Source organism: Harmonia axyridis, chromosome 1 (genome assembly GCF_914767665.1).
Source record: "Harmonia axyridis chromosome 1, icHarAxyr1.1, whole genome shotgun sequence".
Lineage (NCBI taxonomy): Eukaryota > Metazoa > Arthropoda > Insecta > Coleoptera > Coccinellidae > Harmonia > Harmonia axyridis.
This window is the reverse complement of record NC_059501.1, coordinates 65,281,592-65,306,292: the sequence shown is the minus strand read 5'-3', so window position 1 is coordinate 65,306,292 and position 24,701 is coordinate 65,281,592. Positions and strand designations below refer to the sequence as shown.

At 37.3% G+C, this 24,701-nt stretch overlaps 2 protein-coding genes across 2 annotated transcripts; one reads left to right on the top strand and one right to left on the bottom strand.

Annotated features, from left to right (window-relative positions):
* The first annotated feature begins 37 nt into the window (after positions 1 to 37).
* On the top strand, positions 38 to 2,518 carry LOC123670891. The gene is made up of 2 exons (XM_045604466.1): positions 38 to 1,282; positions 1,669 to 2,518. The coding sequence occupies exons 1-2, from the start codon at positions 254 to 256 to the stop codon at positions 1,723 to 1,725; spliced, it is 1,086 nt and encodes a 361-aa protein (XP_045460422.1). The 5' UTR covers positions 38 to 253; the 3' UTR covers positions 1,726 to 2,518.
* A 20,332-nt stretch (positions 2,519 to 22,850) lies between these two features.
* Positions 22,851 to 23,330, bottom strand: LOC123673703 (40S ribosomal protein S19-like; the record flags this gene model as incomplete). Its single annotated transcript, XM_045608323.1, has 1 exon — positions 22,851 to 23,330. A coding segment is annotated over one exon (480 nt), but the record flags the coding sequence as incomplete, so codon positions are not given.
* Positions 23,331 to 24,701: the final 1,371 nt, after the last annotated feature.

Genomic DNA, 24,701 nt, shown 5'->3' with positions numbered 1-24,701 from the left:
ATTTAGGAAGTGTAATATATTGTATTGTAATATTGTGTGCGCATGCTTGATTAAGTATCTAAGTTTCCACATGCGTTTATAAGTTCAGTATTCGGAAAGATTTGATGTTAGTAGTCGAGATTGAGGAATTGCATATCGAATAAAGTTGTAAAAACCAAACGTAGTTTTCTTATGGACATGACAATAATCTGGCGACGAGGATTATGGTAAAAATTGTTGGATTGCTTATTCCGGCTTATGAATTTTAAAGAGTATGTCGGACGCAGATGGTGCTGCAAGTTCTCAACCTAGTTCCAGAGGAAGAAGTCCATCCAGTGAAGTGAGAGTGAGCTGGGTGTACGAACTTAATAAACAAGAACTAATTGAAAAACTAAAAACGTATAACGTTACTGTGAGTGAAACTGATAGTGTTGATAACCTACGAAAAACGCTCGTCAAAAAACTTCGTGGAAAAAACGAAACTTTCACAAAGAAGGAACTATACAGGTACGACATGTTCGACTTTAATAAAATAAGTTTTACCCTAAACAAAGACAATTGGGAAGTTTTTGTCGAAAGACTAGAATTAATTTTCGAGTGTCAGTGTATTCCGCCGGAAAGACAAAGTGCAGAACTGTTAACAAGGGTTTGTCAAGAGACTTTCATGTTGTTTCGCAATTTAACTTCACCAAAAAAGGCCAAAGATCTTTCCTACTCTGATTTAGTTAATATCATGAACTCTCATCTTCATCCAAAGCCTTCAGAAATTTCCGAAAGAAATAAATTCTACGCCACGAAACAATTACCTTCGGAATCGATACACGCATTCCTTACAAAATTGAAAGAAAGATCTTTTTATTGTAATTTCAAGGACCTTGATATTGCTCTTCGTGATCAATTTGTATTTGGACTTATAAATCACGAAACAAAAGTGGAATTATTTCGTCAAGAAAATCTAACATTTCAAAGTGCGGTGAAGATAGCGGAGGATCGAGAAGCAGCTATAAAAAATTCCTTATCAATGAAGCCCGCATATGCTGTGTCTGAAGATACAATTTTTTACATGAATAAGGCTGGTTCAAAATATTCCAATCATCAACAATACAGAGGAAGGGGAAGCGGAAACGCAGAAGGAAAATTCAAATCTTCGCATCCAAACAACGCAGCCGCGGCTTCCACTTCCAAAGACCAGAGCCAGAAACTCATCAGCGACAATAGACAAAGACAACACGATAACAGGAGCAGCTACAGACGAGAAGACAGAAACGGCAGCCGTAGGTCGAATGTGTCAAACAATTCTCAGGTACATATAACCTCAAAAACGCGTAATAATAATAAATGTTATTGTTGTGGTGGATTTGATCATTTCGCAAGAAACTGTAAACTTAGGTGGAAAACTTGTAATTATTGTAATGTAAAAGGTCATATTGATAGAGCATGTCTAAAAAAACAAAACGGAATTAATTTAGTCAATGACAACTTATTAGAAAATGAAGATTTGGATAGTTCTGATTTAGATTTTTATTATATGCAGCAAAACAATTTTACTGAATTTCAGGTAAACAATATTGTGGTAGAACCTCATAGTATGAAATTAATTATTGATAATAATCAGGTAGAATTGGAAGTTGATACAGGTTCACATGTGACTGTGTTTTCAGAAAAAAACTGTAGCTAATTATTTTGCAGCTAAGAAAATCCACAAGGCAGATATTTCATTGTCCAGCTATGACAGAACAAAGTTGAATGTAATGGGTATGTTGACTGATCTTAAGGTGCATTTCGAAGGGGTTGAAGCAAATTTGAAAGCTTACGTTTTGGCAGGTAACGGGAAAAATTTAATAGGAAGGCAATGGCTTCAAGCCTTGGATATGTGGCCGATAACTTTTAAACCTCAGTTTGCGTTGAATTGCTTGAATGATCATAACAGTATTATTTCACATTTTAAATCAAAATATCCCCAATTGTTCGACAACAGCCCAGGTAAATATAAAGGTAAATCTATTAAACTAACTTTCAAAAAAGATTATCAACCAATTCAATGTAAACCTTATCATGTCCCTTTCGCTTTGAAAGACAAAGTAGATGCAGAAATCGATCGTTTGGTAAGAATAGGTAATTTGGAACAAGTTGAGGTGAGTGAATGGGCTACTCCAGTGGTTCCTGTGGTGAAAGGGGAAGGAGTTCGTTTATGCGGAAATTTTAAATTAACAGTGAATCCTCAAATAATTGTTAGAAGATATCCATTACCCTTAAAAGAAAAAGTGTTTCAGACGTTACAGGTTGGAACCAAATGGTCCCAAATTGATTTAAAACATGCATTTATGCAATTTGAAGTTGCTGAAGATTGTAGAGATCCATTGACAATAATCACACAGAAAGGTTTGTTTAGGTACAAAAAATTGCCAGAGGGTGTAGCCTCCAGCCCAGCAGAATGTCAAGATATTGTTACTGATATTTTGAAAGGTATTCCGAATATTGAAATTTACATAGATAATATTTATTGCACAGGAAAGAATGATTCAGAGCATCTCGATTATTTAGAAAAAATATTTTATAAGTTAAATGAAGCAGGACTTAAAGTAAACGAATCAAAATGTGAATTTTTCAGGTCTGAAATAGAGATATTAGGATTCAAATTGGACAAAAAGGGTTTATCACCATCTCCTAGTAGAATTCATTCAATTGTGAATATGCCTTCTCCAAAAACTAAAAAAGAACTTCAAGCTTTTTTAGGGTTAGTAAATTTTTACGAGTCATTTTTGTATAAGCGAGCTGATCAACTAAAGGTATTGTACGATGTTTTGAAAGCGAGCAAATTTTATTGAAATTCTAATTGTAATCAAGCAGTTAATTGGGTAAAGAAGGAATTAGCATCGGATAAAATTTTGGTTCCATATCAGCAAGATATTACTTTAGTATTGGCTACAGACGCAAGTTACTCAGGGTTGTCAGCTATTTTGTCTCACAGATTTTCAGACGGTACAGAGAGACCAATTGCCTTTGCTTCTAAATTGATACCTCATAATGAGTTACATCGATCTATTCTAGATAAAGAGGCAGCAGCTATAATTTTCGGGTTTAGAAAATTTTATCATTATATTGTTGGTAATGAAATTATTCTTAAAACTGATAATCAACCTTTAAAGTATATATTTGGTAATTCGAAGAAATTGAATGTTACAATTCAGAATAGGTTGTTAAGATGGATATATTTTTTATCGGGTTTCAAATACAAGATTGAATTGATTTCATCATCTAAAAACAGTAATTGTGATGCGCTTTCCAGGTTAGCAGTACGAGATAAGATGGCTGTGTTTGATTCTGAATTAGATGTTATAAACTTTATTGAAAATGAAAGTAATTTGATTGATTTAAATTTGATTAAGCAAGAAACAAAAAAAGATAAGGTTTTATGTGATGTGAAAAGAAAGTTAATGTTTGGATGGGTAGAAAATTCAAATGATATTTCTTTGGAAGAGAAAAAGTATTTCGATAAGAAAACAGAATTAAGTATTGAGAATGAATGTCTTGTTCGAGGTTCTAGACTAATAATACCAAAAGCATTGCGAAAAACTTTATTGAAATCACTTCACCAGTCTCATTTTGGTATTGTTAGAATGAAACAAGTAGCTCGTTCGTTTTTTTGGTGGCCGGGTTTGGACGATGATATAGAAAAATTAGCAAATAGTTGTGAGTTATGTGTGAAAAATAGAAAACAAAATAACAAAATCAGTACTTTTCAATGGCCATTTCCATCTAACCCATGGTCCAGGTTACACACTGATTTTTTAGGACCTATTCAAGGAAATATGTTTTTAGTCATAGTTGATGCACACAGTAAATGGCCTGAAGCTATAAATATGAAAAATAACACCTCAGCTAGTAAATTGATTGAAGTTTTTGATTCTATTTTTTCGAGGTTTGGATTATGTGATCATTTAGTCTCAGACAATGGTCCACAATTTGCAAGTGAAGAGTTTAATGAATTTTTGAAATCGTTAGGTATACGGCACACATATTCTCCACCCTATCACCCAGCAACTAATGGAGCAGCAGAAAATTTTGTGGGTACATTTAAAAATAAGGTTTTGAAAATTACAGGAGAGGGTAAGTCATTAAATTTTGCTGTGAATTCATTTTTGTTTGATTATCGTACAATGAAGCATTCGACAACGGGAAAATCACCATCAGATATTATTTTCAAAAGGGAGATTAAAACGAGGTTTCATCTTTTAAGAGAAAATTTAGTTAGTGAAACATCTTTTAAACAATTCAATATGTCAGATAAAAATAAAATAAGTAAAATTGATTTCAAGTTGGGAGATGTGGTTTTAGTAGATGTTTACAACAATAATAAGAGGCACCGAGTACAAGCAAAAATCGTTGAAAAATTATCACCAGTTACATTTAACTTGTTATGTGATGGAGGACGAATTATAAAAAGACATGTTAATCAAATGTTGAAATTTTTAAGTAATGACAATGATATAAATAAAGACTTGAAAGATGATATGAGTATAAGGAGATCTGAACGCTTGAAAAATTTAAATAAATGAAATTAAGATCCAGAATTTCTGTTTATATGTATATTGTAACTAGTTCTATATTGCATAATAATTGTATAGTAATGATAATTGATTATATAATGTATAATAATAACTCTATTAATTAATTGTTTCTATATTACATAATAAAAAATAAAAATAAAATTTATGATTGTAAATTATTATATTGGAATCATATTGTTGAATTGATTTTGATCGTATTTGTGAATTTTGAAAAATAACAGAAAAACAAAAAAAAAAAAAAATTATAAAATTTAAAAAATTAAAATATATGAATTCTTAGATTAAGATATAATTGTAATTTCTGATTAAATCAAATTGTACTTATTTAAATGGGGGAGATTGTAATATATTGTATTGTAATATTGTGTGCGCATGCTTGATTAAGTATCTAAGTTTCCACATGCGTTTATAAGTTCAGTATTCGGAAAGATTTGATGTTAGTAGTCGAGATTGAGGAATTGCATATCGAATAAAGTTGTAAAAACCAAACGTAGTTTTCTTATGGACATGACAGGCAGTAGTTGAGATTATTATTAGAGATTCAGATTTAGGCAGTAGTAGATTGAAATAATATAAGAAATTATTTATTTCGGCGTTTTTACCGCCGATATATTTTTCCAGATGTTAGATTGCGTTCCGCCGAGAGAATTTTCTCGAAAAACGAGGTTTTTGTCGACATAAGGAGGCGGAATAGGAGAACTCCCTACCAAAGATCCGAGCCACCGAGGACAGAGTTACGAACAAATCGCCCATTAAGAGCCCCCCGAGTCCCAAATCCAACCAGCACATTGGCCACGACCGAGCAGACTCCCGACTCTGTTACTACTACTATTTCAGATCCAACCAGCACATTGGCCACCATTGGTTCACTGGTGGCCACCACCGAGCATACGACTATTTCAGATCCAACCAGCACATTGGCCACCATTGGTTCACTGGTGGCCACCACCGAGCATACGAAATCCCAAATTCAAACGACGCCAAAGAGGCCCAAATCCTCCGTCAAACCGACACTAAGATGGAGGCAGTTGGTTTTCGATGAATCAGACCGTACTCCTTATCCGCTGAGGAGGAGTAACAGAAAAAGGTCTGATTCGTCGAAAAGGAGGATGGACGATGGGTTGGAAACTTCTTTATTAAATAACAAGTGTTCAACACTTTTCGATAGTTTGAGTTTATTCAATCTATGATGGTATAAAAATGTATTTTTTCTCTTTACAAATGAATAAACGTTATTATTATTATTATTAGGAGTCACATGGGCTGAATTCTTTCACCGTCCCCCCTCCGAGGTTATAAAGGGGTGTAACCGGCCCAAAATCGGTATTCAGATTTAGGCCATAGTAGTTATTACAGTTGAGATTCATTCAGACTAGGCAGTAGTTGAGATTATTATTAGAGATTCAGATTTAGGCAGTAGTAGATTGAATTGAAATAATATAAGAAATTATTTATTTCGGCGTTTTTACCGCCGATATATTTTTCCAGATGTTAGATTGCGTTCCGCCGAGAGAATTTTCTCGAAAAACGAGGTTTTTATCGACATAAGGAGGCGGAATAGGAGAACTCCCTACCAAAGATCCGAGCCACCGAGGACAGAGTTACGAACAAATCGCCCATTAAGAACCCCCCGAGTCCCAAATCCAACCAGCACATTGGCCACGACCGAGCAGACTCCCGACTCTGTTACTACTACTATTTCAGATCCAACCAGCACATTGGCCACCATTGGTTCACTGGTGGCCACCACCGAGCATACGACTATTTCAGATCCAACCAGCACATTGGCCACCATTGGTTCACTGGTGGCCACCACCGAGCATACGACTATTTCAGATCCAACCAGCACATTGGCCACCATTGGTTCACTGGTGGCCACCACCGAGCATACGAAATCCCAAATTCAAACGACGCCAAGGAGGCCCAAATCCTCCGTCAAACCGACACTAAGATGGAGGCAGTTGGTTTTCGATGAATCAGACCGTACTCCTTATCCGCTGAGGAGGAGTAACAGAAAAAGGTCTGATTCGTCGAAAAGGAGGATGGACGATGGGTTGGAAACTTCTTTATTAAATAACAAGTGTTCAACACTTTTCGATAGTTTGAGTTTATTCAATCTATGATGGTATAAAAATGTATTTTTTCTCTTTACAAATGAATAAACGTTATTATTATTATTATTAGGAGTCACATGGGCTGAATTCTTTCACCGTCCCCCCTCCGAGGTTATAAAGGGGTGTAACCGGCCCAAAATCGGTATTCAGATTTAGGCCATAGTAGTTATTACAGTTGAGATTCATTCAGATTTAGGCAGTAGTAGAATGGAAGTTACTTCCATCTGAGATCAAACATCTATCCATCCACGGACGGAAGTTACGGCAGAATAAATGAATGGACGCACAATTGCTACGAGTTTTATCCCGCACCCGCCATCATAGCTCAGACCCTACAGAAATTAGTGGAGTCAGGAGATGATGAAACAGCACCAAGAAATTGGGACGTGGGGGATGAACTGCGATACCTAGGACCAAACGAAGAAGATACAGAACAAGACGAAAGACCCGAGACACAACCCGGCCCTTCCTGTCGAGGCAGAGACGCGACGCGAACAGCGCACGATCCGCGCCTAGTCGGCGAAGACGTCATGGTGTTAAGAAGAAGGGCAGTCACCAGGAGCTCCGTCAAAGAACAAAAGACTGAAGAAGCAAAGAAGATAACGGGGCTAGACGCGCAACAGCGTTCCGGAAAAGAAACTTCCACGCAAGCAGGAGACGATATAGATGACACTGCAGATGAGGACGAATACGACCTAACTGCGGAAGAACAGTCGAATCACCCAACAGTGAACCTGCTCGGATGGCTACCGCTTCAGAGTTTAAAACGTAAACAAATCGAAATGCTAAGATCGTTAGGGATTTCAGAAACTGGATTCTCGAGAGATGTGGACACATTCCTATACAATAATAAAATTATGGAACATGTCTCAACTATTTTACGCAAGACGAACGTCGACCTTGACCTTGGACCGCACCGCTCACTAGCAGGATCACTAGCTAATATCGCGAAGACAATCCGAAGTGATGTGCGCCAATAAACATAGACCGACAGTACGCGGACTCACTCATAAGCGTCGAATGCGCGTTCGCGTTGAACTCCAAGTTGGTGAACGCCTCACAGGCGTGTATGTATCGAATTTTCCGCGACAGTGTCAAAGTGAACGAGATCGAACATCATCCGTGGTCGTGCTACTCATTCAATAACTATATTGAAGTGCCGCAGACATGGATTGATAACAGAAATCAGATCTTCAATGAAGGAACGGTTAGATTGTGGAATTCCGCAAGATTAGGATCACAACTACTACCATATTCCAACTTTATTCATCACTTGATGCAGTCTCAGATAAAGAGCGAAATCAAGCAGTAATTAATTAATTAAACCATCCTTGTTGCTTTTCTCAAGAGGGAACATTCAGGGGGATTTCATTTGAAAGAGACATCGAGAGGGTGGTGTATTGGTGGAGTTTTCAGCGCGTTAGGATTAGTTTTCATTCCTTCCCGACTCTACAAATCCACGAATCTCATCTCCATATATCATATCACGGCTCCCGGATCCGACTAACTTGTTCAACGGTTCTGACTGACATTAAATTGGTGAGGTAAGGACACAGTAGTTGTAGACAGTACAAATTATCTCGGTAACCGAATTTAAGTATACATATTGATACAGTTTATACTTTTTCTGATTTCCCGTTTTGCTGAGATTGTCTGTATTGTAAAATTGAATCAGTAAACCTATTAATTCTTTTGCGTTGTTTGTTACTTGGTCACCGCTACCATCCTAGGTGACACCGAATCCTGTCTTCACTAAGCTACCCTGGTAAGGTTTGTCAATTTCTCCCTAAAATTGGCTGGCGCTCGAGATACTACTGCAAAGTGCTGAAGGGCAATTGGCAGAGGCGCGCCGTGACGCAAAAAGGAGCGTTACAGTCTTATTGTCGATTCTCCCAAGCCTGGTTTTGGGAACACCAATGATGGCAATACGGCAAGGAGATTCTTCAAAAATGCGGAATTGTCAGATTTTTCTTTATGTGCCTTATCAGATTTATCCGACGTTGACGATCATCATAGCAAAGGCTTCTCGATCTTCTGCCATATGGAAAATTTGACCTGCATTTCGAATGTCTGTCCAGGCTGTTTCTCAGCCAAAAGACATCTGAATTGTCAGCAGATATAACAAAAATTGACTTGGTGTTGATAAAAAAAAATCATATCATAATGATAGCAATCGCAAGTGGTTTTGAAATTGATAAATTTCGATCCTATGCTCATGAAACGGCTAAATATTTAATCTTTTTGTATCCTTGGTACAATATGTCACCAACCATGCATAAATATTTGATACATGGACCTGAGATCATATCTCCTGCACTACTTACTACCTATTGGACAGTTGGCAATGAGGGAAAGAGGAATCCTCCTGACTAATTGCGTACCATCAGCGAACCTTCCCAGTGTAGATATGATAAAAAAAATTAAAATAAATAGAAAAGAAGATTGGGAACGGGAGTCCACAATCCCAGTTCTCAAAAAGAATATCATCAAATGGTACACAGATAGTTCCAAAACCACGATGTCGACTGGCACTGGGGTATTCGAGAGTGGTATCATTTGCTCAATATCATTAGGGCGCTGTCTAAGTGTCTTTCAGGCAGGGATACTTGCAATAGAAATATGTGTAGAAATTAACCTAGAACTATAGATCATAAGGTCTCAGTCAAACGGAACCACCTTGATTAAATGTAAATTTTAGTCTTAGCTATGAGAAATGTAGCAACATAGCACATATTTCAAACGCGTCCTGCTCGGGGTGCTATACAGTTCGTGCTGGGCAGTCACGCCGAGCGAGTGTTCATTTGTTACTTCTAATTAACAAACACTATTTAACATATAAAGACTATTCTTGTTATAAGTACATAACAAAACAGCAAAGACAATCAAAGTGCTCAAAAGTTGGCAAATAATCCAGTTTTCCATGATAGATAGATCCAAACATAATGACACACGATACCTTTTTCTAAGGTTGCTGAAAATAAAATTGTCCTAATGTAATGTTCTAACAACATTACCAAATGCTGAAAATTCCAAATTTGGCTTTAGGTGACAATCCAAATTTGTTTTAATATGAATGAACTTTTCTCAAGTGAGGATGTTAAAATTGTCAAGGATATGTTCTTATATTTGTAAAGCACCTGAATTTCACAAGCGATAAGCTGACCATGTACCTCCAAACCATTCTCCTATTCGCAGATGATACATCTGCCTCCAAACCCTTCTCCTATTTGCAGATGATACATCTGCAGATGGTGGGGATCCGAGAGTTTCATTATCTTCAAAATGTGCTAGAAGTTTTGATCTTATGATTTCATGAACTACCTTTGATATATTTTTTTGTGGTATTCGTGATAGTCAACTTAAGCTGATTCAGTCCTACTTAAGCAAAAGTAAACAAAGGGTGGAGATGATGAGGAAAGACGTGAATATCTTTGAGAAGGCATATGCCCTTATCAGTACTAGCCACTTTTTCGAGAAATTGTGAAGCAGTGAATAATAGAGAATTAATTGACTTGGAGGAAGGAATATCTGCTGAAGAGAATTCTAATTTCAATCATAGAAATGGAGAGAAAGATGAAGAACATTATTACTGAAGCACCAAAATAAAATCTGACAGCGAAGCTCTGAATTTCATTGATGAGTTGAAAATATTCGCCAAGAAACTTGAGATAGGGGAGACACCTATCTCAAAGAAGGAGCCCACATTGTCAGATATCTTGTCTGCCATACACAAAACGCACGCAGTGGTAACGAAAATTGACGTCGCAGTAAACAAACCTGGCACCAAAGAAGTACTGCTCACTCCTGGGATACTAAGTACTAGACTTGACCTGTTAGAGAGCCATTTAAACTCTATCCAAACAGTAACCCAGATAACCTCTCCTGCGATTCCTGCTGGTCTTCCTGTCAACTTCCCTCCTGGGTATGCTACCAACCCACCTAGTAAAGCAGGGAGCAGTCAGTCAGGATCGATTCAATTCCAGTCACCACAAGCACCCGCTATCAGAGCTGCCATGGGGAGATCCTTCTTACTGCCCCTTCCTATATCTAGTAACCTACCCACTGCAGTACCTGGTCCGGATCCTTTCAAGTCCATGTTTGGGGGAGGACCACCAGTCCAAGCTCCAAATGACGCCGCCTTCCCTTTCCAGTTCCCAGGGTCTTCTTTAGGATTTCCCATGTCACAAAGTGCAGCTCCATCCACCATAGATGAAAGCTCAAGTAAACTGGACCTAGGATTTTCTAGACTTTCTATTCTATTGGACAACTCTTATCGTGAAAATGACTATAGATTTTTCTTCTTCTTATTGGACAATTCCAGACTTACCCTATCAGAGGGAGATCTTAAAATCCGGTTGAAGATAAAGGAGTACCTTCGGTTCAGTGCTTAACCTTCTATGGTGTATATCGTGCTTAGCAAACCTAGACTTTGAAAACAACGATTATAATTTATAATAGCTATTCTCAAGACGAGTATGGAAATTGAGTATTGTTTTCGAAAATGTTTTCTTCATTAGCTGCAAAAGTAAGATTAAAACCCTCTCAAACATCCACAAAAATTCATAAAACTTCATGCTATTACATGGGTCATAAAATGGCTGCTTTTAACACATATATTAATAGACTACTCAATGTTCCTCTGAGTAAAGATGATTATAGTAAAGAAGTTAACACCCTGAAGTACTTAGCAGAGGGGAATGGTTACCACCCGAACGTCATCGATAAACTGATTAAGGAGAGAAGGAGAAAACAAAACACGGAAAGATCTAACTTGTCGACTTTGGAAGCGGGTACTACCTCCAAATAATAAATACTGTTGCATTCCTTTCTATGGCAGCATTTCACATAAGATGCGGCGAACCAGGCTGCAATGTAGTCTATGTGGGAAGAAGTGGTAGATCCATTCGAACGAGAACGAAAGAACATCTAACTAGCGCCAGAAACCCAAACAACCATAAGTCTATCTTCAGTGTTCACGTAAGGGAAGAAGAACATAATTTTGATATGGAAGATAACACCAAACTTATTCATCACTGCAAGTTAGGCTTCAAACAAGAAATTTTGGAGGAGGTGGAGATTTTTAAACATATGGAGAACAAAGAATATAGGACACTAAATGCTATGTTAACAAACAACTTTAAAGACACGTAAAAAATTTTATATTGATGCTCCTCAAGGACGCCACTGCATCGTAAGGAAATTTAACACCCGGGTCAACCTTGATTGGAAGAAGAGGAATCCGTCAACATGAACGTCAGATTTGTTTTATTTATGTTTTGTTTGTCATTTTATATTTTTTGACTTTTCACAGTATGCCTTTTTAAAAAGTGTATTTTTAATATTTATTTATTTATATTTTTGATTCACCTTGTGACTTATACTTATTTTATCAATGTTTTACCATATGACTATGGAACCTTAAAATCGTAAGTTTCAGTGAATTAGAAATTAATTTTATTTTTTATTAGGTACCTATATTAATAATGTTTTCCACCGTTTTTCTACAGGTGTTACTGTCTGGGTAAAAAATTCAACGATGTCAGAACACATCAAAAGACCGGCCAGTGGTAGTTGAGTTCGTAGTCAGTGGCTAAGAGATGCGCTGTTTACAAAGAAATCTAAATTGAAAGGTACGCGTGTGGTTATGGCCGAAATGTTGGTGAACAGAAAGTTGCATTTGTTCACAGAAAGGTTAGGGAAAAGAATAACTCGTGAACGTTTGAAGGTAATATTGTAAGTATAATGATGAACAATAACATCTGCAAATTGGTGGGCTGCATCTACTTGATCAGCTTGAAAATGAATAAAATTGGTAGGGGAGAGGGAGGTATAGTATATCCAAAGTCACTTGGACGAAACTGAATATTTAATTATAAAAGAGTTGTCCAAGCTTCCAGCAATTCCTTCGGGGCCAGTGGATTTATTGCCTAACAATACTTTCAAATAAACCCCGGTATTAAGCGGATAACGGTATCCACTTCAAAGGGACGTCTATGGCCAAGTTTTTTTATGGACTAGTTCAAGTGACTTTGGATATACTATACATGTGGACACGAGGCAGATGTGGACTATTCAATTTTACAGCCCGTTTGGCGCTGCTGTTAGTTCTCGAATATATGGGTGAATTAACCTTCCACTATAGTATTTCGTCCTTGGCAACAAAAATCACGGCAGTTTTCTTTTGAGTAAAACTTGTATGTTTTCTTTAGAAATTTGTAAAGAAAAGAGTGATTTCATATTTTTCCAGCATTTTCAAGCAGATGATGGTAAGTCATGGTCATAATTCTTCCTGAATTACTGAATGATTCAAGAAACGGTTACTGAAAAGACATTTATAGAGGATATAAACTGAAATTTTATGAAAGTTATGTTGCAAGTGATCCTAGCGTGGGGAAGAAGAGAACATGCAGTCTGGGGCGAATGTGGACATGTCCCCCAATAATATTCGACCTTTTTCCAAAGTAACCAGACCACCACCAAACAAAAATTTCAGACCGAAAATATTGTCATCAATTTTTACCGAAACACTCGAGAGAAATAGAATAGAACAAGAAACATCGGAACGAGAACAGAAAAAACTACCGAAAACAAAGAAGACAACCAGGTTTTTGACCAAGACACATCCGAAAGTGATATAGAGAAAGTTTGCTAAGTATCAGATGATAATCCATTGGATGAAGAAGAAGCGGAAATTGATTGGGATGGATTTAGCCTTCATATTGTTACGAGATTATCTTCGTGCAGATCAGTTGACATAGTGTAATCAGTTCGTGAAAAGTGCAATGTTCGAAAAGTGATGATACGGATTCTTCCAGAATCCGAGGTGACTTGTGAAATAAGACACAAACTAGCCCTAAGTTCCGTTTATACCTTAGTCATACACGTATGTTAGAGTAATCTTTTCGGACTCCGTTCTACCTCGTTAAAAATTATAAAATCATTTAATCGTAAGATTGTGATTTTTTATTTGAAAGAATAAAATTCTTTTTGAAAACAAATTTCGTAGATCGATAAACATAATTGGGGCTGCGAACAGGATATCGCAACGAGTTTTTTTGTTTTCGTGAAAAAGAAACTGAAATATTCCACTAGTGAATACAAACTCTCGAGATTGTGTTCTAGGAACTTCCGTTGAGTTTCAACTCTTTGTGCGATATCAAGAAACAACTCCACCACCACCACCCACTTCAACCAGAAGGAAGGACGATTCCACCCTAGGATGCAAATCATGGTGTCCTATTTTCCTCAAGATTTCTATTTTCATTAGTGCTCTTTATTTCGATGACAGAATTATCTGAACAATTGGAGGTAATTGCCGAAGATATTGAAATTTCAGAGTCACTTAATTCTCAAACCATTCAAGAGAAACTTTTAAGAAATAACCGATTTCGACCATACCCTCGAAGAGTTCCGTCAAACGAAATGACTCAAAGCTCTTCTAACACTTTAACAAACGAAAATATGTCTAGACAAGACATGCAAATGCTATTGAACTCAATACCTGAATTTTCCCCCGGAAGAAATTTGTCAATTTTCATAAATGAAGTTGATAATTTAGTCTCTGATTTACAAGGCAGATTGTCAACCGATTTGGAGTTATTCAATACGCTCGAAAATTCTAAACGAAGCAAGAGACTTCATCTCATTCCAAAACACTACAGATTGGCCTTCGATTAGACGTGCTCTTCTTCAAAGGTACGGAGATCAAAGAAACGAAAAATTACTAATTGCTGCAATCGCCATATTTAGCATGTGAAATCTTCATAGCGATCTGATTAACCATGAAATAATTAGCGACTCGCATAGGGATACAGGGGTTGATTTGTCATCCCTTATATCCAAAAATTTTATAAGTCGGGAGCCGTTCGCCGGAGCATATCCGATTAAAATTTTTAGATGAATGTCGCAAACACAAATATAATAGTAATCATTAGAGGAGAAGGTGGTAATGTGACCCCCGCAGGTATATTGGCCCCCTTCAATATTAGTTACTTCCCACAACGACATCTAGTATTATTTTGGCGCAACGAGATCATTTTAGTGTACTATTGATTTAATAGCCTATAAATCCGCTAGAGGCGGTTGCGTTCGTTCGTCATTTGAACAAGTAGAAACTCGTACCGGCCAAACTTATTTTACTACTGTGAGTTTTATTCCTTAATTGGTAAAACAACTGATCAAATTTGCTGTGGTTTTGAACATTGTGTCGTGACACTGTGGTCTACAGTACTTATAAGGTAAATATGCATTTTTTTAATATTTCATAATGTTTTAGATTGTATATCAAAATATTTTGAATAACTCTAATTTGGCCCCCCGACATTGGTTGTATCATGGCCCCGGGGGCCACATTACAAATAAGACTTGTTAAGCATTTACATATTTTTATTTTGTGATTTCAGATGCCTAGACAAAGCGTATTATCTCCATCTTCGAAGAAGAAACAAAAGACGTGGGACCCTGAACAAATGAAAAAAACAATCGATGCAGTGAGGCACAAGGTCATGGGATATAAAAAAGCTGAAAAATTGTTTTCGGTGCCTAGATCTACACTGAAACGGTTAGTGAAGGATCCACAAAAGTCTTTAGATTTACTTGTACATAAACCTCTTGGTCGAAAACCTATACTACCACTTAGCTTGGAAGAAAAGTTAGTGGATTATATTTTGTTTATGGAGGCTAGGTACTATGGACTCACTAGGATGGATGTTAGAAAAATGGCTTATCAGCTGGCGGTGAAAAATAATATTCAGAATACATTCAAGAATGATGTAGCAGGGCGAGCTTGGTTGGATCACTTTTTAAGGCGACACAAAGAAAAATTATCGTTGCGCAGACCAATGGGGACATCATATGCTCGTGCTAATGGCTTTAACCGTGAAGCAGTCAAGGAGTTTTTCAATATTTTGGAAGCCGAAATGAGTAAAACGAATTATCCTCCCGACAGAATTTTCAATGTCGATGAAACTGGGTTGACTATCGTGCAATCAAAAGTACCACAAGTGTTAGGGAAAAAGGGGAAAAGGCAGATAGGAGCCTTAACTGCTGCTGAACGAGGTTCTTTGTGTACTATTGTCTGCTGCATGAGTGCATCAGGTATGTTTGTGCCCCCTATGATGATTTTTCCAAGGAAAAACTTCACGGATATCTTGATGAAAGGTGCACCTCCTGGAGCGATTGGCAAAGTTCATCCATCTGGTTGGATTCAGTCCAATTTGTTCACTGAATGGTTCAGACACTTCATTGATAAAACTAACCCTAGTGCCGAGTCTCCCATATTACTTATATTTGACGGCCATTACAGTCACACGCGCAACATTGAAATAATAGAGCTTGCTCGTGTAAACCATGTTACGATCATCAGTCTTCCACCTCACACAACTCATAAGCTCCAACCTTTGGACAAGACTTTCATGGGCGCCTTGAAGAGTCACTACAGTGAGGAGATTCGCAAGTTTCTTTTGCACTCTGAAAGAATGCTAAAACCTTACGACATTGCTGAACTTTTTGGACGATCATATCTCAAGAGCACGACAGGAGAAATTGCAGTAAATGGTTTCCGTGCAACAGGCATTTATCCATTTAATCCGCAAGTTTTCAGTGAGGTCGATTTTTTAACGGAAGAATCTCATAGTTCTCTTACTCCTGATAACCAAGAAACAGGCCTTGTTGATGTAGTATCCCAGAGTACTCCAGGAGTGAGCTCTGAAGTACAAGAGCTGCAAAGTAGTTTGATTCTCCCAGAAGACATTCAACCAATCCCTAAGGCAAAGACTCGCACTTCTAATCGTGGAAGAAAGACTACTCGAGCGAACGTTATCACTTCATCGCCATATAAAAACCAATTAACCGAATCATTACAAGTAGCAGAGACTCGTGTAAAAGGGCGCGGACGAGGACGTGGTCGCGGACGTGGACAAGGTGTCAGGCATAATTATGATGGAGCAAGCACAAGTGGAGTTAGTGTACGGCGCAAGAGAGATGTGACACCCAGCAATAGTTCCGACAGTGACGAAACAAAGGTCAATTTTGATGACATAAATCTGAATAGGGTTCCTGACAACGAAAATGTACCCTGTATTTTTTGCGAAACCATTTATACCAATGACAGACCTGGAGAGAAATGGATACAGTGTCAGAGTTGCCAATTATGGGCTCATATTGCCTGTGCAGGTTCAGAAGGGGATTATTATATTTGTGACTTCTGTCGTTAGGTGCCAATACATTTAATGTGACCCCCAGGGGGCCACATAACCATCAGCTGATCTCGAGATGCCAAATTTGATTACTTAAGAATAAATGATAATTTGTATTTCATTTAGCGAGTTTATTTTATTTCATTGTAAGATGTGAATGCACATATAAATACTGAACCCAATATTTTTCATTTCATCTTTTTAATTCCTTTATTTTAGAAATGAACCCTCAAAAGCAAAGTGGGGGGTCACATTACCACCTTCTCCTCTATCACAAAATCCAGGGGTTATTGAATTGATGTGACAGGCAATGGTGTGATTTGATCATATTCACATTCAAAGGAATAAATATCGTCAGGGTAAAAAGGAATAGTGAATTTTGGAAAGAAAACATGCTGCCGCATTTGAAATCCTTTTAGCATTTCGATTTTTTGCCTTACGTTATTCAAGGGAAAGGAAATAGCTTGGAGATTTCAACTGAGAGAAAATTGAGGACACTCAAAGAATTAGAATTTTTTCCGAATGGCCTAGTGAAAGATATAAACTTTTACAAAAATATACCTGATCGCTGGCAAACTGAAAGTAAAACAAGAAGAGCGTCAGAACGCAACTATGTTGTTGCATTTTTCGAAAATGTATCTTGTCTTGTTAGAGAGATGGAAATAAATGATTTCCTCAATCTAAACCCCCGAAGTTATTTGACAAGTTTTGTGATCACTAATTATTTCTGCCTGATTGATTCACAGGATACAATTCAAAAATTCTCTGTACAAAGAGCCAGCAATTTATTTTCCAATAACTTAGATGCGAATAATGAATTGGTTATTGAAAAAGATTACGTGACACTCCCAATTAATGAAAAAATAGTCATTTTGTACTAATCATGCTCGACGTCAAGGTCAAAAAATTTTCATTCCTGGATTCCTTGAGAAGAACGGGAATTCAAGCCGAACAAACAATTAGTAAATGGAAATAAAGGAGTTCAATAGTGGAAAATTGTAGAAAAAACCATCATATATCAAGAAGATAATTTCAATTGTGGAATGTTCATATTGTATTACTTTAAAGAATACATTTTGGCAGAACCGTTAAACGATAAGGTTGATATTAATAACTTCCGCAATATTGTTAAAAGGTTTTTCCTAGAAAAATATAAGATAGGATGCTTGCATTGCTCAAGACAATCTGACTTTGATATATATGTATGCCGAAGTTGAAAGAGGAAGGTGCATATTTCGTGCCTAACGAACAATCCGGAAACGCACAATGAATTCATGAATTCATGAATGTGATCTATGCCGTATTCATCAAATAAAAAACTTGTGAAATCTGAATAAGCCTATCGGGGAAACCATGAAAAAAACGCGCCATGCATTGTACCTCATCAAGGTGGTAGGTGTAGTGCTGGCTAAGAAGAAAGAGGACATTAACAAATAGAGGAAGAAATCAATAGCAATTGCTGACTGATTACTCACAACATAGAGACCAAATTCATATGTATCTCCTCTGCAAGTGGGTATAGCTGAATTTTTGTACAGAAAATATGGATCGCGCAGGTTATTGGATGTGATCAGTTCCTTAGGGTAAAGCTCATCGTATCGTATCGATTTGTTTTTTTATGTTTTGTAGGTATTAGCTAAAGCTCATTTACCATACAATAACTTTCTTTAAAAAAAGCTTCGTTGCCGTGTTATAGGCATAAAAAACACCACTCTACCAACTCAGCTATAGTTGATGCGGTGATGGTGAAGATATGTTTCATTCGTCATTATAGATTTTTTTTTTTCAGTAGAAAAGGATGAACATGTCAAAGGACTCTAAGTCTTAGTCGTAAGATTTTCTTTTTCTAGGGACACAGTCAATAGATCAAGAAAACAGAAAATAGATATTCCTATTAATTTTTTTCATATTCCAATTTATCTTTTCCATGTTTCCATTTGAATTTTTCCTTCCAGATATAATATCAACAGATATGTCATATCAATTTAATATTAACGAAGGAAAGCTAACTCTACAAACTATATCGCAAAGAAATGTTATGATAATGAGGGGTACAAGATCGCAAAATAATGTGCGTTACCATGAAATCAGTCGAAATGAACAATGTTTCCCTATCGCGGTAGTAGCGATGGCATTTAATAAAATACGGCCGTTTAGCTTTTGGACAACTGAAGAAATTGATAATACGTTAGATTACGGGGACCATTTGTATAGAAAATCGAACGAAATAAGAATTTCACAAAATTCAGAAAATATATCCTTGCATCCATATTTGATGATGCAAGATATACATCCAAAATTCAAAATTGATAATTTCAGATTTGATTTAATTTTCGATGAAAGATAAAGCATTAATGGGCGCGTTGGGATAGAATCTGAAGATCCTTTTTTGACATTAAGCTTAGGATTGCCTCTGATTTTTCGGGATTTCGATTCAATTGTTTTACTTGCTCTTCAATGTCAATAGGAATCTGTAAATCATCCACTGCCTATTATTTATTCGATACCCATAGCCGAGATGAGAACGGAAGGTCTGTGGATTATGGAGGATGAGCATGTCTAATAAAATTCTATAGTGATCGAGATTTGCTCAGTTTTTATTAGAAAATTATCTGGTTGGCGAACAGTATTGTCTGAGTCCGATCGAGATGGAATTCGAATCTACTACAATTGATCATCGGAAACAAATGCGTACGTGTCATTGAACTTGACAATCTCCTCTCCCATTCAGATTCGAAATTCATGCGATTCTCCACCTAGAACTATTCAGAAGAAAACTCATGCGGTCGACACCACATCTTATTCTGTTTTTACCGTCTTGCAACCGAATGTGTCCTCGCACTATTTCAATAAAATGGACAAAGAGTGTTTTTATTGCGGTGCATCATGTTTTCAAGTCGGAAACATAAATTGCTGCGGTCAAGGTGCAGTTAAAATTCCCAATAATTCAATTTATCCGGACCTCCTTAAATCATTAATTACTGACATTCACCCACTTTCGAAAGCTTTTATCAAAAATATCCGGAGGTATTACACTTTTCTCGTGATCAGTTCGACAATGGCGATCCTGCGTAAGTGTAGTAAATCGGAAATTTGGAAATTATTGTAGTAAATCGGAAATTTGGAAATTATTGTAGTAAATCGGAAATTTGGAAATTATTGAAATTATTGGGATTATTATTCAGAAAGAATATACGTTAAATTCAAAAGAGCGATCGTGACTTGTGTAAACTGATCTTATTTTAGAAGCAGGATGTTTTATTTTTCAATTATTGCTTTTCTTAGTTATGGTCTCCCTGCGTTGGTGAAATCGACATATTTTTCACGGATAAGAAAGCATAAACTAAATCATGAATTAGCTGAGTTCGATACATGCGACGAACCATTAGGATCGTTCCCAGATGACACAGCAAAAAGCTAGTTAGGCAAAGTCGAAGAATGGTTTTTGTTGAGACGACAGAAAAATATAGTTTGAAGCCGAGCTTAAAGGTCTGTTGACAAAAAATTGAAGAAGGATAAAAAAATTTCTAACCAATGATCTAATTGGCATGGTATCTTGGGCAAGATACCATGCCAAGATGAGAGTTATTTTTAACAAGGTTGAGTCAAAAATAAAGGAAATTAAGTAGGTGATAGAGAGTTGAAGGAATTTGAAGTTTTTAAGGAAGAAGGAATTGTTTTAACTCTAAGAAAGGTTGAGTTAGGTCAGAAATAGAAAATAGGAATTTTTTTGGGATAAAGTTTCAAAATTTGTTTTGGTATAAATTAGATCAGCTCGGAGTGCGCGAATCGGGGGTGGAGTTATTAAAAATTGAAACTAGGTTTAGGCAGGGCCAATTACTCACCTAGCATTATAGCAATAAGGGCAAGTTAACAATCTTTTGGCTATTTGATTTTTATTTCATTTTGATGATTTTTGAATACTTTTTCGATGAAGATAAGTTTATTTGAGTAGTCCCGATTCTCCCAATTCCAAAGTTGAGTAAACCATTTTGGTATTTTGTTTGAATAAGAGATTATTTGAGACATTTTCATTTAGTCATAAAGTTTTGGCCGTTGAGTCAGAAATATAAACATTTCGTGGATATTGTAATTTTGATCGATTTTTATTAGCCCATAAAACTAATACTGTCCCTAGAGAAAGAAAGTCAACTAAAAAGACCTGTCCATTGAAGCGACGGTCTGGACTCACACATAACATCTTTGTGAATTTACATAATTATTCATTCTCCGAGATCTCTTGAAAGCCGCTCTTCCAGGGGTTGAAAGAACATCTCAACCGGAGATAAGTGAACGTTGGTCAATATTCTCTGACCAACCCGTTCATGACATGAGGACATAGGACATGGAGCACCGGTGATTGTCATATCAGGACAAATTCACTACCGCATAGAAGATGTTGACCCTCAGAAACTGGTGTTTGGTTCTCTCTATTTTATCGACAGCGGAGAAGCTATGCGAGAGATAACCACAAATGTAGGTGTACATAACGGTTGCGACCCAAATCTGCTCGATCAATTGGACAATTTACTCAGGACAACCCATCCCTATGTTAAATTGTATAAAAATTTAGGTCAAAATGTTGGAGAAGAACGACGGACTCATGGTAACGAAAGAATACCGGAAATAGGCTTATACTTCGAAACAATACCCGGTACAAATAGAAACATCTATGCAGCGCCCACCACATCGGAAGAAATCGGCGATGTATTCAAGTCAATCGACGGAAATTTGCCTCCACCAAATAGTTGCGTACGTGTTTTTTATAGTGAAAAAGGTGCAGGTTATTCAGATATTCCGAAATTATAACCTATCGTAGACACGCTTTGTTATCCTCTGCTCTTTCCTAACGGAGAATTAGGGTGGACAATAAATTTATCGAAATCAGGCGACAGAACTAGCAAGAGGAAACGAATTAGTAAACGGGACTTTGATCGCTACCGTCTGATGACCAGAAAAGACCAATTAAATCCAATCCTTCTTTGTGGAAAACTAACAGTATATCGTTGATAAATACGACGAATTGGAAGGTGACCGTTTAAACTATTTGCGCATTCACCAAAAAGATGTAAGAGCAGATACATACGTTGGACTTTTGGATCATTTAGCCCGAAAAAACGCGACGGTGTCTGTCGAGAACGAAAGGATAGGCAGAGCTATTATATTACCAAGCTCATTTTACGAAGGTCCTAGATGTATGCAACAGAGATATCAGGACGCGATGGCCGTCGTTGCTAAGTTCGGACGTCCCTCTTTGTTCATTACGTTTACATGTAATCCTAACTGGCCCGAAATACAGGAAACTTTGAACAGCAACTTATTGAATCCACAAGATAGACCAGAACTAATCGCACGAATTTTTTATCTCAAAAGGAGAGCTATTTTTGAAGATGTCCTGATACGTAAAATTTTCGGTTCAATAAAATAGCCCATGAATAAGTGATAGAATTCCAGAAACGCGGTTTACCGCACTTGCATTGGCTTTTGTTTTTGTCAGATACGGATAAATTACGAGAACCCGATGATGTAGTCAAGCTCATCTGCGCCGAGTTACCAGCTACCAATACACGCCTTTTTGACATTGTTACGACCTCTATGATTCACGGACCCTGTGGCGATCGTAATCCGAATTCTCCATGTATGGAAGACGGTTTGTGCATCACAAGCTACCCTAAAGAGTTCTCTCAAAACATAGATCGAAGACGGCCTATTTATAGAAGACCAAACGATGGTCGCACAGCAACGTTAGTAAAAAATAACAAAATGTTCATTGTAGATAATAGGGATATAGTCCCTTATAATCCATATCTATCACTGAAATATAACTCGCACATCAACGTCGAGGTTGTAACTAGCGTAGGAGCTGTCAAATATGTGTTCAAATACATAAACAAAGGACCAGATGCCGTTGTTCTACGAGCGAAGAATCAATAATTATTTGACGAAATAAAAGCTTATATCGATTATTAATTAAAATTAATAATGATATTCTACAAAGTCAAGAGAGCTCCCCTCTCATAGACTTTGACTTGCGCAGAAATTCTATCTAAATCCCTCCTGCCTTGTAGAGATATTCTCCTACCTCCTTCAGGGACAGCCTCAATGATTTTCAAGGCTTCTAAACTTTGAAGGGCTTTTCTGGCGATGCCCTTGGCAGATCGGCAGAAATGGGAAGGTTTGGTACCATTCCTCTTTCTGTCTCCGTAGACCTTAGTAACAGTACCCACACCAACTGGGCTCCTGATGTAGATGTGACGTGCAATAGATGCACATCTGGTATAATACCAGTCACTGTCATAGGGTGCTAATTCTTTAGACTTTGAGGTTTTGACAATGTCAACCCATTCTGGTACCCTCAATTTACCAGTCTTTTTCAAGAAGGCGGAGAAAGCCTTGACGAATGCGTGTTGATCCACGTCCTTCAAAGTAACGGAAGGTATTTTAGAAACTGATTTCCAAACCACTCCACGTTAAGAACACTATTGCGATCCGCGATACATTTCAGCAGGCGAAGCAGCTTACAGATTATTATCGTTTACAACCCACGGTAATACACCTTCGGTAATACAACTACCGGTTCACTTGCCAGGAGAACGGTCAGTTCATTTTGAAGAAGGCCAAGAAGAAGCGGCCATAGCGAAACAAAAAAATTAACTTTCCCGACTTGAAGCCTTTTTCGAACTTAATATAAACGATCAAAATGCGCGAAAATACCGTTATTACGATATTCCCCTTCATTATGTTTGGAAAGATGGCCATTGGAACAAACGAAAATATGCCAACTCAATCGTCACCCGAATGTACACAATAACTCCTAAATACGTTGAAAAATTCCATCTGCGAGTTCTGCTGCAATACGTTTGCGGACCAAAATCCTTCGAAGATGTCCGCACATATAATGGAATCGTACCCGAATAAGGCTATTGATCGCATCCGACGATGAGTGGGTACGAACATTGGAACATGCTGCTTTGGTCAACATGCCAAGGAGCATGCGAAAATTATTTGCATACATGCTATGCTATTGGGAAGTTGGAGACCCTTTAGCCATTTGGGCCGCCTTCAAATGTCATATGTGTGAAGATTTTCGTAGAAGAGGACTTTCTATAGAAGACGCGGAAAATTGTTCGTTACGCGGCATCGAAACCATATTACGTTTTTTGGGTAAAACTTTGAATGATTTTAATTTACCGGAATGTCCAATGTTATAGTAGACGACGATAAATTTGAATCTGATGCTTTGAGTGCCGACATATATAGCGGCTTTAATCTAGATGCGTTGAATATAGATCAGCGTGATATTTTCGATAAAATCATTAGAGCGATAGAATCGAACTTTTCGTCAGAAAGGTATTTCTACTTACAAGGTAGCGGTGGTACGGGAAAAACTCATCTTTATAACACCATATTAAATTTTTGCTAATCAAGGGATATTTCAGCGATCGCTATTGCTTTTACAGGCATTGCAGGCGTTACTTAAAAACGTTCATTCAATATTCAGCTTACCTCTGGATGTGGATGCAGACACACGATCAAGCATTACGGTACAATCAGAAGAAGCGACCGTTTTAAAAAACTTAAATTTAATAATCTGGGACGAAGTTTTTATGGCCAGCTGTCACGTGTTGGACGCTGTAGACAGACTTCTATAGGTAATTTGGATCTATGGGCAATGTGGATCTATGGATAATGCGGATCTATGGGCAATGTGGATCTATAAGCTTTATTGATCTACCTACCTATTGATCTACAGGATATATTGATCTGTAGTGACTCGGTTTGCTCAGAGATGGCGTGATGGTGGTAATGCGCCACAAAACATCGGCCCCGGCGTATTTAAA

Excerpts from the sequence above, each read along its gene's own strand:
- LOC123670891 (XM_045604466.1), top strand. The coding sequence starts at position 254 with ATGTCGGACGCAGATGGTGCTGCAAGTTCTCAACCTAGTTCCAGAGGA. Across the intron at positions 1,283-1,668 it reads ATGTGTCAAACAATTCTCAG|CTAAGAAAATCCACAAGGCA; the intron begins GTACATATAACC and ends ATTATTTTGCAG.